The 12,993-nt window shown below is 35.9% G+C and overlaps 3 protein-coding genes across 9 annotated transcripts in view; all 3 read left to right on the top strand.

Annotated features, from left to right (window-relative positions):
* The first annotated feature begins 13 nt into the window (after positions 1-13).
* LOC117121747 lies at positions 14-3,272 on the top strand. 3 transcript variants are annotated; one of them, XM_033267040.1, is made up of 7 exons: positions 14-118; positions 711-902; positions 1,017-1,181; positions 1,379-1,660; positions 2,152-2,232; positions 2,345-2,549; positions 3,187-3,272. In XM_033267040.1, exons 1-7 carry the CDS (start codon positions 29-31, stop codon positions 3,255-3,257), a joined length of 1,086 nt encoding a protein of 361 aa, XP_033122931.1. In that variant the 5' UTR covers positions 14-28; the 3' UTR covers positions 3,258-3,272. The 3 variants fall into 3 exon arrangements, with proteins under 3 accessions (XP_033122931.1, XP_033122930.1, XP_033122929.1); XM_033267039.1 differs by lacking the exon at positions 3,187-3,272 and having other exon boundaries at positions 1,017-1,174; positions 1,378-1,660; positions 2,345-3,088; XM_033267038.1 differs by lacking the exon at positions 3,187-3,272 and having other exon boundaries at positions 2,345-2,927.
* An 877-nt stretch (positions 3,273-4,149) lies between these two features.
* LOC117121746 lies at positions 4,150-6,917 on the top strand. Its single transcript, XM_033267037.1, has 3 exons — positions 4,150-4,499; positions 4,838-5,173; positions 6,279-6,917. The coding sequence occupies exons 1-3, from the start codon at positions 4,184-4,186 to the stop codon at positions 6,581-6,583; spliced, it is 957 nt and encodes a 318-aa protein (XP_033122928.1). The 5' UTR covers positions 4,150-4,183; the 3' UTR covers positions 6,584-6,917.
* A 2,870-nt stretch (positions 6,918-9,787) lies between these two features.
* Positions 9,788-12,993, top strand: part of LOC117121748 (probable serine/threonine-protein kinase pats1) — a 12,532-nt gene continuing 9,326 nt past the window's right edge. Inside the window, exons 1-2 of one of the 5 annotated variants that reach the window (XM_033267045.1) lie at positions 9,788-9,884; positions 10,535-10,587. Coding sequence is in view for 2 of the 5 variants with exons in the window: in XM_033267042.1 (XP_033122933.1) it covers positions 9,876-9,960; positions 10,535-10,587 (138 nt within the window). In the remaining 3 variants the exon portion in view is untranslated. Of the gene's footprint in view, positions 9,961-10,534; positions 10,588-12,627; positions 12,773-12,993 lie in introns of those variants that run through there. The other 4 variants (XM_033267042.1, XM_033267041.1, XM_033267043.1 and 1 more) reach the window with 4 other exon arrangements.

Genomic DNA, 12,993 nt, shown 5'->3' with positions numbered 1-12,993 from the left:
GGACCAAATATTAAAGTTCGCAAAGAAGATGGTTAGAAAACTACCTTTAAAATGGTTGCTTGTTCTACAGGAAATCCAGAAGTTGAAAGTAAAGCATATTTATCTACCAACCAAGAAGGTAGACATTTGATTATTTACAGAAAGTGCGATTTGGCGCAACGGTTATGGTTCTGTTCCTCCGACCTTGAGGTCGGCTTTTCAATCTCTCGCTGTGCATTTCGCTTGCGTCTAGGCAATGTACTATGTTTGTGTCTGTCCACCCAGGAGTACAATTGGGTACCTGGTGGTAGGCTCAAACACAAAATGCGCTGATTACAGCTGCAACATTATGGAATTCTCCCCAGCCATGTGTACCATATGTGCTTGATACAATGACAGGGAGTGGAGGGAGGGGTTATTAATGTGAAGCGCTTAGATTGCCTTGTTGGCACTAAGCGCTATATAAGTCTAATTATTATTTCATTTCATTAAAACTTTAATCTTATACTAAACAAGAACAGAAACAACAAGAAACAAGCACAGAAGAACAGACAAAAACACCCTAAAAGTGAACTTAATTACTGTCAAGTATTATCTTCCAGTGAAAATTTAATAAACTTGTCACTGACCTGTGAATATACCGTCTTTGTCAGTTTAAGTTCCGGTATCTCTTTTTACACTTGTTTTAAAATTATTAAAATTGTGGTTGTGTGTGTGTTTTTTTTAATCAGGTGATTGCTTTGGTTGAGCGGTGTGGGGTCAAACAAGACGCTCAAAGGGTGCTGCTTGAGTATTTACACGACCTTGGTGAGATTCTTTACTTTCCTGATGACAAAGCCTTGAGGGATATTGTTGTTTTAGATGTGATGAAATTAGTTGACATGTTTAAAACAATAATCACCGTTATTGATCCAAAGTTTATGGTAAGCTCAACTTTACATAATTTTACATTTATTTATTCCTTCTTTCAAAAGCGATATATCTTTGTAGACTATAAAAGCATAGCAGGATTCTGAGCTAAAATTATTATATTTCAGAAACCAATGCACAGAGAAGCCTGGAGGAGATTGGACAAGGGGATCCTAGAGGAGCATTTGTTAAGGCACCTATGGAAGGAGTTCAAATTTTCAGATGAGACGTTTGACTTCTTCGTATCTCTCATGCAGAAGTTTGGGCTGGTGTGTGAGAAAAACATTACAATGGTATATATTTTTTTCAATATATTCTGTTTTCTCTTTGTTCTAATAGGCTATATGCTTTATCTAATCAGTTGATAAAAGCAAATTATAATCATCATAAGCGTGTCATTAATTTGTTTCAAATGGTTTCTTTTTTTATTTATTATTTTTTCTTTTGTATATTTGACAATTTTTAATGTACAGTGTTTCCTGTTTTTCAGGGTGGTGAACGTATTTTCTACGTTCTTTCGCGCTTGAAGCCTAAACGAATACATGCCACACAAACTAAGGATTACGGGATTTGCGCAATTTCCATCTTTCATGACTTTGGCAACTATCTACCTGACGATGTTTTCCAGCGTGGAGTAACTAAGTTCATTGAGAGATTCCAAGTAAAAGACGTTGAGCCTACATTATCTTATGAGCATGTGGAGGTGAATATCGATGAATTTCACCTCGTGGTTTTGAGTGTAGCCTCAATCAAGCATCGTCGTATGTTTAAGGTAATTAGTGCAATTTAATATTATTTATCTCTGCCGCTTAACGGTATACTTTGAATATAAATGACAAGTTTATTCATAATGGTAGATTATGGAATGTTATATTCGAAATTTGCAATACATAATTTAAATGATGTTAGTATTAGTTTTGTTATCTATTTTGTTGACTATTTCTCTATTTTTACTATAAAGGCTTCTACATATTTTTAATTGCAATTTTTACACCATCATTTTCATTATCGTCCATCATCATTATTATCATCATCATCGTCGTCATTTGTACCAATACCACCGCCATCATCATCAATACCTTAATAAACAACAATAATAAAAATTAAGTATGTATATAAAAGAAATACCATTTTGCTATTTGGAACATCAAGCACACACACACACCCATAAAAAAACAGAACCACAAGCACTTGAGTATCAAATAGCATGTCTGATACTTTACTGAAGATTGTTTATGACTGAGGCTTATTTTTGTTTTGCAGACAACAATCATCAGACGAAATATTTTCAATGCCGCTCAGCTTACCCAGGAAAATGAACCATCGCCGAGAGTGTGTAAGAAGGTACTATCAATGACTTGAAACACTTAAGGAATCAGGTTTTTTTTTAATGTAATGATGTATCAATCATGTCATTGACATAGTAGATTTACGATCAGTTTTCTATTTGCTACAGGTGTTGACATTCCTCGAAAGAGAACTAAAGATTTGTCAGAGCGGTGCAAGGGGCGTGGAATTAACAAGGTACATTGCTTGCGATTGTAGGGACGCTCACATGCATATTGTGCGCCAATTTAACATGGATGTGTTGCCATGTGGAAGCAATGGAATGGAAGTGACACGCTACCGCCGACTATTTGAAGATGACGTGCAACAACAAGGTAAATTGTGCACTTGCATAGCGGATATAGCATTGTCTAGTGTCTATACACTTTGCAGGACAACAGAACAGGACAAAACTGGAATAAATATTTGGAGAAAACAAACCTGCAAAAATATAGAAAAGTGAAATTGCTGATCTTGTCAATTCTGATGTGGGGTGGGAACGTGCCATAGGTAGTCCATATCCACTTCAGTCCCATGGTTGGGTCGATGGCAGAGACATATTGTGCTGTTACGCATCAACAAACCCTTTTTGGCCCAGGGTAGAGCGAGGTCACTAGGCCTACTGATCCATGGGTAGGGATACCAAAGGTGCCCCTATGGATCAGTGGCCCTGCAGACCGTCGCACGTCAGTGCATAGGCGTTACACCACTGATCATAGAAAGCTGTTCTAAAAACCTGAGTGCTATATTCTGTAATAATGGCTGAAAACTCCGTCTGAGGTCTCCGTCTTTTGGCCTTTTTTCCATACTGATTTATGAAATCGTTGAAAAATTTCGGCATCGGGGATATGCGTTGTATTCTATTTCGCCCACTGCTGGATTCGCCACTGAACTCATGGGTACACTTATTTTCCCCCTCTTTCTTCCTTTAAGTCTTCTCAATTTTTTTCTCTCTTTTTTATTTTTCGGCAGAACTGACAGGGATGGGGAGACGGGCCCGTGGCTCCCCCGCTGGATCCATCCCTGTGCGAAAGGAGGTATAGCTTGGTGGGGGAGGGCTTATTACCTAATAGCTTTTGAGCTACCTGAAAATTAGCGTTTAGTTTGTTCTTTCTCACTTCTGTCAATCTCATCCTGCATTTGAATAATTTTAGTTTAGTATTAATCAATAAACTGTAATCATCATGTCGTGTTACAGCTAACTGAGAAAACAAATATATCAGTATTGAGAAAAAAAATAAAGATTTTGACTGATTTGTTTTCAAAAACACAAAACAATCGCTCTTAAATTATCCCCGTAAACAATGTTAATATTGACAAAAAAAGAAAGAAGTAATATTTGCTGTCGTGGAAATACAGATTTTCCTTGATACACACAATAGGCTTATATATAATATTATGATACTGTCTCTTATACACATCTAGATGTGTATAAGAGACAGGTTATTGGTAGCCATTGACTAGAAAATCTAGTTGGCATATTACATCTCATAATATTAATCATAATTTAAATAATGTTAGTATTAGTTTTGTTGTCTATTTCTTGCAATTCTGTATATATTTCTCTATTTTTACTATAAAGGCTTCTACATATTTTTAATTGCAACTTTTACACCATCATTATCATTATCATCCATCATCATTATTATCATCATCATCATCGTCATCGTCGTCATTTGTACCAATACCACCGCCATATCATTATTTTAAAAAAAAATTAAGTACTGTATATAAAAGAAATATCATTTTGCTATTTGGAACATTAAGCACATAAAACACACAGGCTGTCTCTTATACACATCTAGATGTGTATAAGAGACAGGGTAAGTTGACAGAATGTTAAAATAGACCTACAGGTTTGAAGGCAATTTCATGTAAACAATGGTAATTATTTTGCAAGCATTGAGGCTGTGGAGTGTACTGCCTAATAATGGTACGTTTCTATATGATATGATGCTTCAATTTTGCCATGGTTGCTTTAGGTTTTGTAGATGACGCCGTAATTACGACTGTATCTGAGGAAATGAACAACAGCTGGAAAGGTTTTGGTGTCCGTTTAGGTCTTTCATGGGCTAGAGTTAAACGGTTTTGGACTGAAGAACAGCGGGACTCACAAAAAGCTATCGCTAATATGATGGAGTATTGGAGGAACAATGTCAAAAATGAAACGCATCAACTGAAAGTGTTGTGCATTGCTTTGAGGCAACACAAATACAAGAGACTAGCTGGGGAATTATTCAGTGGTGATCTCGGCGACGAAATTCTGTCCTTAGCCAAACATGAAGGTGAGTTGTAGTGAGAGGTATAAGATTGAAAATATGATGAATTACTGGAAGAGCAACCTCAGTAATGATATTCATCAACGTAAAATGCTGTGCACTGCTCTGAAACAACATAAGCTCAGGAAACTAGCTAAAGAATTATTTGAAAGTGAAATTGGCAATGAAAATCTTGACACTCAGGAAGCAGGTAAGTACCTCAAGGAGTTCAAAAATCGTATTGGAAACCCTTTTTTCTACAGCTTGTTTCTATTTTGTTAACACATAAACTAACACATAGTAACAACAGATGTCAGTTACAATTGTTTTTTATTCATTGCATATCATCTATGTTTTCTAATTAGGAAAATGTTGTAATGATCAAGATTTGCTGTTCATCTGTGACAAACTGGATCCCGAATCATGGAGGAGACTGGGAGTGCGTCTTGGACTCAAATGGACCGATATAAAAAAGATAGCAAAAAACAACAGACTGGTTGAAGACCGCATCATGGAATTGCTGGTTACTTGGAGGGATGACCAATCAAAGTGCCAACAAGTACCAATCATGGTGAATGCTTTGAGACAACAGAAGTTTGTTGGACTTGCACAACGTGTATGTGAAAGGCATGGTTACAGTGACGAGGCAGAAGTTGCACCAACTCAGATAAATCTGCCGCAAATTCAAACGCAAGGGCAAGGTTAGTGAAAATCTGTTGCCATTTTGCACTTGCTGAGAATCATTACATCCCTTGCATCACGTTATGTGGTCCAGTGGCTGTTCGGACAGGCCTAGACCCCTTGTCGTCCAGCGAATGACTAGGTCGTCAAATAAAAAATAAAAAATATTAATTTTGCCTATCCAGATAACATTATAGTGTATTAAGTGTAGCCTGGGTTCAAGGCCATAAATGTGGGTTACTCAATATCTATTGTGCAAGGTTAGTGAAAATCTAATACAAAAATACTGCTATTCTCTAAATGTGTTACCATTTTCACACATCCTGAGAAACAATCCCGATGCATCACGTTTTATGCTGTTTTATGCAAATAAATATATTCCAACATTATTTTCTCCTAACTTGGTCACTTTACACACTTGCATGATCAATGTACCCTCTAAATTGATTTGTTCTACAAACTTGACCCCTGTTATAATATAGTTGAGAACTCCTTGTACACGTAGTGCATCCCCAAATACTTGTGAGAAAAAAATCTTGCAAGTAATTCAAGTGGGAATCGAATCCATGACATCCTGGTATCTTAACCACTATTAGACCACTGATCTCTCGCTTAGTATCTTTATGATTTATAATTGGGAAAATATTTTGATGAAGCAGATTTGCTGTTCATTTTATGAATATCTGTTTAAATAATAGAGCACACCTTTTCTAAAAGCAGTGGCGTAGAAAAGTATTTTTTATTGGGGGGGATGATTGACGTGTTAAGCGCCAATGTGTGCGCTTGTGCCGACAGGGGATGTGCCCCCTCTGAAGCTGGAAACCTTGTTTTTGCAAAATAAATTGGTGCAATTTGATGACTACTTTTTTGAAATTTTGATCAAAATGAAAATAAAATTTACAATTAAAAATATGGCATATCTATATCTTTATTTCTGTGACAGTCTTTTGAAGTGTGTAAAGCTCCATTTTATCCTGCACATAGTCAAAATATTGGGGGGGTTGATACAAGGGACCATACCCCCTTGTCAAATATTGGGGGATATATCCCCCCCCCCAATCTACGCCTATGTCTAAAAGGATTTGTCTATACAGTATTAATGGAAATGTATGTGTTCTATTGCAGGTCGCTTAGATGATATTGACATGGTGTTTATCTCTGACAAACTTGATGGCAATGATTTGACAAATTTCGGCATCTACCTTGGTATGGAGAAACATGAAATAAATGGATTTAAATCAGACTTTTCACCACCAATTGTAGACGCCTATATTGAAATGTTGGTTCAGTGGCGAGAAAGACAGGAAGCTAAAGTAAATCATCTCAAAACAATTAGTGAAGCACTGAACAAACTTGAACGAATAGATATAAAGGAAGAACTTGAGTCATACTACCAGAACAAATATGAAAAAATTGAAGCAAAGGTGTAAAGGAACATTTTAAAGATCACAGCGCAATAAAAAAAATGACACCAGAATATAATTTTACCATGGTTACATACACCACAGTACCACATAAGGACACTTTTTAATTAAGAAATTATATTTTGCTCGCCTTTCGATCATCCAAACTGCCTATATTTGATGTTGTCATCCTGGACCGTAGTTATTGAATACAAAATATACTGAAAACATTAATGTCAACTTTTTCTTAACGTGTATATAAAAACCGAAAGGTCCACTGATTTATCTCAGATAAGAAAGTATAATACATACTTTATGTATTTAAATCCTGATGTTGACATAATATTGAAATATTGAATCCCAACACGAAAACAAATAACACAACAAAAGCTTGCACTTTATATACAGTGCCATGCACAAGTATGTATTCACACAGAGGTAAAGATATCTGCTATATACACTGGCAAATATCTACAAATACATAGTCTAAAAAAACATTGCCAAATAATAGCAGAAAACATACAGTACACACCAAAAACAACAACACAGCGAAACACAGACAAACCCCACAGACAACAAATAGCCAAACACACACCCATACTTGCAGCCTAAAGCCCCATTCCTGGCAAAATCTGTCTCTTATACACATCTAGATGTGTATAAGAGACAGGTGTAACTTAGTAAATTATCTTATGCTGATCTCGCATACTCTTTTGCAGTATACTCTACACATCCAAAAATACTTTGGAAAAGAATGTTGCAAGTATATATGGGTAGACTTGAACCCACGACCTCCAGATAAATGTGCTTAATGGGTTGTGAAACAGTAGCAGCTCCAGGAATTGCCCGACAGGGAGGTTCCCATGTCCCCAACCAGAGCAAAGTGGGCGTGTCGGGAATTACTCAAAATCTTTCAAAAGTGGTCCAGGGCCCCCTGACAAATTTTATAATTTAGGGGTTTCAAATGTTTATTTAGTCAATTTTCAAAGAGTGGGAGAGCTTGGGCAGATGCAGGGGTGCAGACGGTGCGATCGTGCCCTCTAAATTGTATTACGAAAAATAATTGTTAAATTGGTAATAAGAGGTCGATATTCTCAAAATGTTCGCATCTCAGCCACAACCATGTTGAGGCTGAAGTAATGTGCATTCTTATGCACCCATGAGCACAGATCATGAGCAGGGGACACGTCTCCCCACATATTGTTAGGAGGGGGTGGTCCTCTCACTTTTCGTCCGCAATGGAATTTCATAAGTCAAGAAGATGCCTGAAAATTGTTGATTACTCCTAGGACCCAGAATGTTCTGACATAGCTTTCCACGACCCAAACCACGGTTACCAAATGGCGTCCAAGATACAAAATATACGGCCAATGTAATACAGTAGATCCCCTAGTTTTGGACACCCTTAAGGTGATCGACACTTTCAGTGAACAGATGGGGATTGGGGGAGGGGGACAACTAATATGAAGGGCACACCCTTATTAATCGGACACTTTCTGAATTTCTTGGTGTACCAAATGGTCAAATATATTCTGCCTCTATTTGGTGTGAACATCAGTATAGGCCTACTGCATGTGTTCTTATATTTTTGAATCACATTCATGCTATGCATTCCTCCAATAATAAGCTAAATATATTTTTTTATATAAAGGGGAGGGACACCCCTATTAAGGGGACACGTTTTGGACCCCTACGGTACTTATTAAACCAAATAATAACCTAAAGCATCATTTCAATTTTATTTTTCATGATATTCTGATTTCGATCTTTTTTTTTTTTTTTTCTTTTTTCTCTGATTTGTGTTAATTCTGACATTGGTTGCTAGCTCCTTTGTCATGTCTTGATTTTATACCGTACTGCCCACTAATTTAACAGTTACTAAAGCGTAAATTGCCCTCAAGAGTAGACAAATTAGGAGCCGAGGTTTTGAATTAGTGACACTAAATTTCCTAATACGTTATCACCAAAACAAATATTTTTGTGTATTTTGAAACACAAACAGTACTAAGATTAGTGGACTCAGGCTGAGTAGACTGTTGGCGCATAGCGATGTTTTATCAAGCTCATCAACATCGGATAACAGCCAATTAGGGCCTAACACAAATTGAAGACAATAGTTAACATTTTACCAAATTAATTAATCTCATACGTTTTATATAATTTTCTAGACCAAGATGCGATCTGACGACCCCAAAAAATTCTCCCACTACCAAAACTTGGGTCGCGACCCATGGGTTGTCGTCCGGAGGCATAAATGACCCATTTTTTAAAGAAAGAGCGCTGTACAGCCAGATTTTGTAGCAACATACCAGTATATATCTCTGCCCGCAAACATCTGAATTACCTATAATACACGATTCGAGTGCGATTTCCTTTATTATTGTTATTAAAATTATGAGAAAAAGCGTGCTAACAATTAAGTATTATTTTCTATACATCAACAGCGATTAATTTGAGCGATGACTATGAATTATTTTACGATGTAGGGCCCCTACTTATGAAAATTTTATATTTACTACGAATATTTGAAAACATGATTACTGAAATGTTTACTAACTTAAGAAGTCTACCTGAAGCAACAATGTGGTTATGTGCACGTCAGCACGGCATTGATTTGATAGAAAAAAAAAAGACTCAACTTGGATTGAGTTTATTTAAATTTACTTAAATACTTTGTTGCAACCTTCGAAACAAAAGCGCGAACATTTTTTAAACTTATTTATTTTTTTAATTATTTATTCTTAGCCAATGAAACAATATGCAAATCAAAATCCAAGATGGCAAGGAATGACCACAGTTATAAAAACAAACTTTGGCTCTCAAACTGGTCAGAAATGATTAAAAATAACAATACAAAAATATAACTTTTTTAACTGCTGTACAAAAGATTTGCAAGAGTAAAATTTGAATAAAAAAGGATCAATAAAAGACATCAAAAAACTAAAACAAAAACAAATAATGATTACACTAGATGAGGAAACAATTGTTCTATTTACAATTACAGCTGTTGAAATAGGTCCATGCTTAACATCTAACAATTATAACATCATATTGCAAATACAGCAATAATATAGCATCCAGACCAAAGTTAAAACATTGTTTTTGAAATATTTTAAAAAGAATAGATATGAAAAAAAAAAATGATCAAAGTTGTTTTTTATTGATATTTGATGTACTCGTGCGTCAAGAGGGCGCTGTTCAATCTGCTCTGCCTGTGCTCTGCGTGTGCGTGCGAGAGTGAAAGACAAACATCATGTTGAATATCAAGATGATAATTTACTAGGCTATACTGCAGCTTGAAAACCATTTTATTCTTTGAATGCCTTCTGTACGTACTTATGAGGAAACTAGTAAAGTGTTCATATTTTTTTTTAAATGCGAAAGCTTATGGTCACGTTTACAAGATAAGTAATAATGTAGCCCAACCATGGGTACAGCAGCTCCCTAGCTACTGTACTACTAGGCCCAGTTCTAGCGGGTATGTAGGCTCTAGCCTAGGCCCCCAGCCTACTCTCTGTGCTAGGGCTTGGGCCTACAGTAGGCCTAGGTAGGCTATGGTTCTAACTAGGCCTAGTTAGCCTCCATACTACTTCCTGGCCGCCTAGCCGTAGGTTAGCGGGTTGGTTAAGCTAGGCATTATTGGGGCTAGTACTAGAGAGTAGTAGGCTACTAGGCTACCCCTTCTAAGACTAATAGCATTTTAATACGCCTTTTTTTACAATCCCAAGCAAGCCAGTGGTGCATAACCAACAGAAATAAGATAATCTTTGAGGCTAAATTCTTGTCCTCACTCATGTTATCTAAAAATTCATAACTCCATAACGGAGGATCATATCACAAAAGACTATTCTACACCACTATATGGTTGGAAAAAAATTAAAAAATGTTTTTATTTCAACCTCTGAAACCAAGATGGAAAAAGAAGAGCCTATGTAAATAGTATTGATATTTACCATGACTTCAAATTTTCTACAACAGGAGATGGCAGACATGGCACAGTACTCTTTGACAAAGAAGCATTCGCTGCTAAGGTAGAATTCAGTTGATTACAGTATTCCTTTCACATTTCAGTGATACTTTAATAAAAGGCAACACTTTTTTTTTATAATTTGTTTCCCAAACTTTTTGTTTTAAAGCCCCATTCCTGGCAAAATTTCACTAAAAACTGACTTTTTTTAGAAAATATGCATTTGCATTACTCCAATTATTATAAATCATGGAAAAATATTGGCATGAATTTTAGTTTTACGCAAAAGAATAAAAAATTTGCTGTGCACTACAGCTAAACAAGGTACTGTACGTACTGTCTCTTATACACATCTCATCCACTGGAATACTCTCGCTTTTATGTATACTTTATACAGTCAATAAAGTGCGCCCTCTCTAATGAGATTAGTTTTTGTACTTCGCATCTCGCACAATGCGGTCGTTCGGTTAGACTGAGATATGTTTGTCTAAGTGTCAAAATCTCAGTCAGAATCAGTTTTTTAACAATTTGAAATAATTCCTATGAAATATTATATTCACAAGTGTCAATACTAGCAACGGAAAATATCATGTCGGCCGTTTTTATGTGTAATAACCGAACCTAAATCGAGGTAAGGTTAGGCCTAGCCTAGCAGCGTTGAATAGGCTAATGTTTTCGGCGCCTACGATATTTCTTCTCACGACCTATCGCAAAATCAACATGAAAAAATCATCCCCATTTATTTTTTGTGTGGAACACAAAAAATCAAATTTCAGTCTTATTTTACATTTTTTTCATTCTTAGGAATGTCTAAATTCAGTTAAACTAGCAATTCCGTATTATATTTATAAATCTTTATAACATTATACAAAAATTAGATTTTTCTTAAAAACTGAAATTTTGCCGGGAATGGGGCTTTAAAGATCGTCATCTGAGGAGGATGAAAAAAATATTAAAATATAATTTTGGTTTGATATTTAGCAAATATTTTTGCCAAATATATCCAGACGGAGGAGAAAATAATAATAACATTTTATTTGTGAATGTAAACAGTGAAGTAATGGGATCGTTAAATGTTTTAAATCTATTTAATTAGGAAGAAATATCATATCTTATTTTTGAATATTGCAAGGCAGCAGCGGGCATACTGTAGTAAAAATAAAGAAAAGATTTTATAAATTTTAATTTTTACATGGCAGCAAGTCATCATTATTATTATTGGTACTGTATGTGGTGGGTTCGCTAAACAAGGTAAAAAGAAGTGTTGCCTAATGCGTCAGCAAGCCTGTAAGCCAAGGGAGATCTTAGGTTTTGAAGGAAACCTCCTTTTTCATAAGTGCCCTTACCAATTACATGCTATAATGGGGTACTGTATTATAATAATAATCATCATCAGGATGTTATTAATAGAGTACTCATACTAAAGCTCTGTCCAGACTATCAAATATATAGCCATGATGTGCCTATATATGGTCATGATGTGCCTATGTATGGTCATGATGTGATGTCATCTAGCCATGATGTGCCTATTATATAGCCATGATGTGCCTATATATGGTCATGATGTGCCTATATATGGTCATGATGTGATGTCATCTAGCCATGATGTCCTTATATATGGTCATGATGTGCCTATATATGGTCATGATGTGATGTCATCTAGCCATGATGGGCCTATATATAGCCATGATGTGCCTAAATATGGTCATGATGTACCTATGCAGTATATGGTCATGGTGTGCCTATATATGGTCATGATGTGATGTCATGACCATAGACATGTAACATGTTTTTTTTTCTGGATATATGTTTTCTTTCTTTTAAACTTCAAACCAATGGCCTCCATTTTATAGATGTATTTAGAATGGGACATAGGAAATCAATTACTCAAGGCATGTGAATGTCATGACCACTGACCCTTCAGGGGGCTTAGCCTTCTTGCCCTTCTGTGTCCTCCCCCCAGGGGTCCTAGGTGGCTGCAAGCCTCTATCCATTTAGCTTGCTCATGACCTCTGCTGCTGTGCCCTTCATACATTCTGTCTCTTATACACATCTAGATGTGTATAAGAGACAGACTATATGGTTGGAAAAAAATTAAAAAATGTTTTTATTTCAACCTCTGAAACCAAGATGGAAAAAGAAGAGCCTATGTAAATAGTATTGATATTTACCATGACTTCAAATTTTCTACAACAGGAGATGGCAGACATGGCACAGTACTCTTTGACAAAGAAGCATTCGCTGCTAAGGTAGAATTCAGTTGATTACAGTATTCCTTTCACATTTCAGTGATACTTTAATAAAAGGCAACACTTTTTTTTTATAATTTGTTTCCCAAACTTTTTGTTTTAAAGCCCCATTCCTGGCAAAATTTCACTAAAAACTGACTTTTTTTAGAAAATATGCATTTGCATTACTCCAATTATTATAAATCATGGAAAAATATTGGCATGAATTTTAGTTTTACGCA

The sequence above is a fragment of the Anneissia japonica genome, unplaced genomic scaffold (assembly GCF_011630105.1).
Source record: "Anneissia japonica isolate Jap-2015-1 unplaced genomic scaffold, ASM1163010v1 scaffold287688_len27633_cov164, whole genome shotgun sequence".
In the NCBI taxonomy this organism is placed as follows: domain Eukaryota; kingdom Metazoa; phylum Echinodermata; class Crinoidea; order Comatulida; family Comatulidae; genus Anneissia; species Anneissia japonica.
This window is presented reverse-complemented; position numbering and strand designations above follow the sequence as displayed.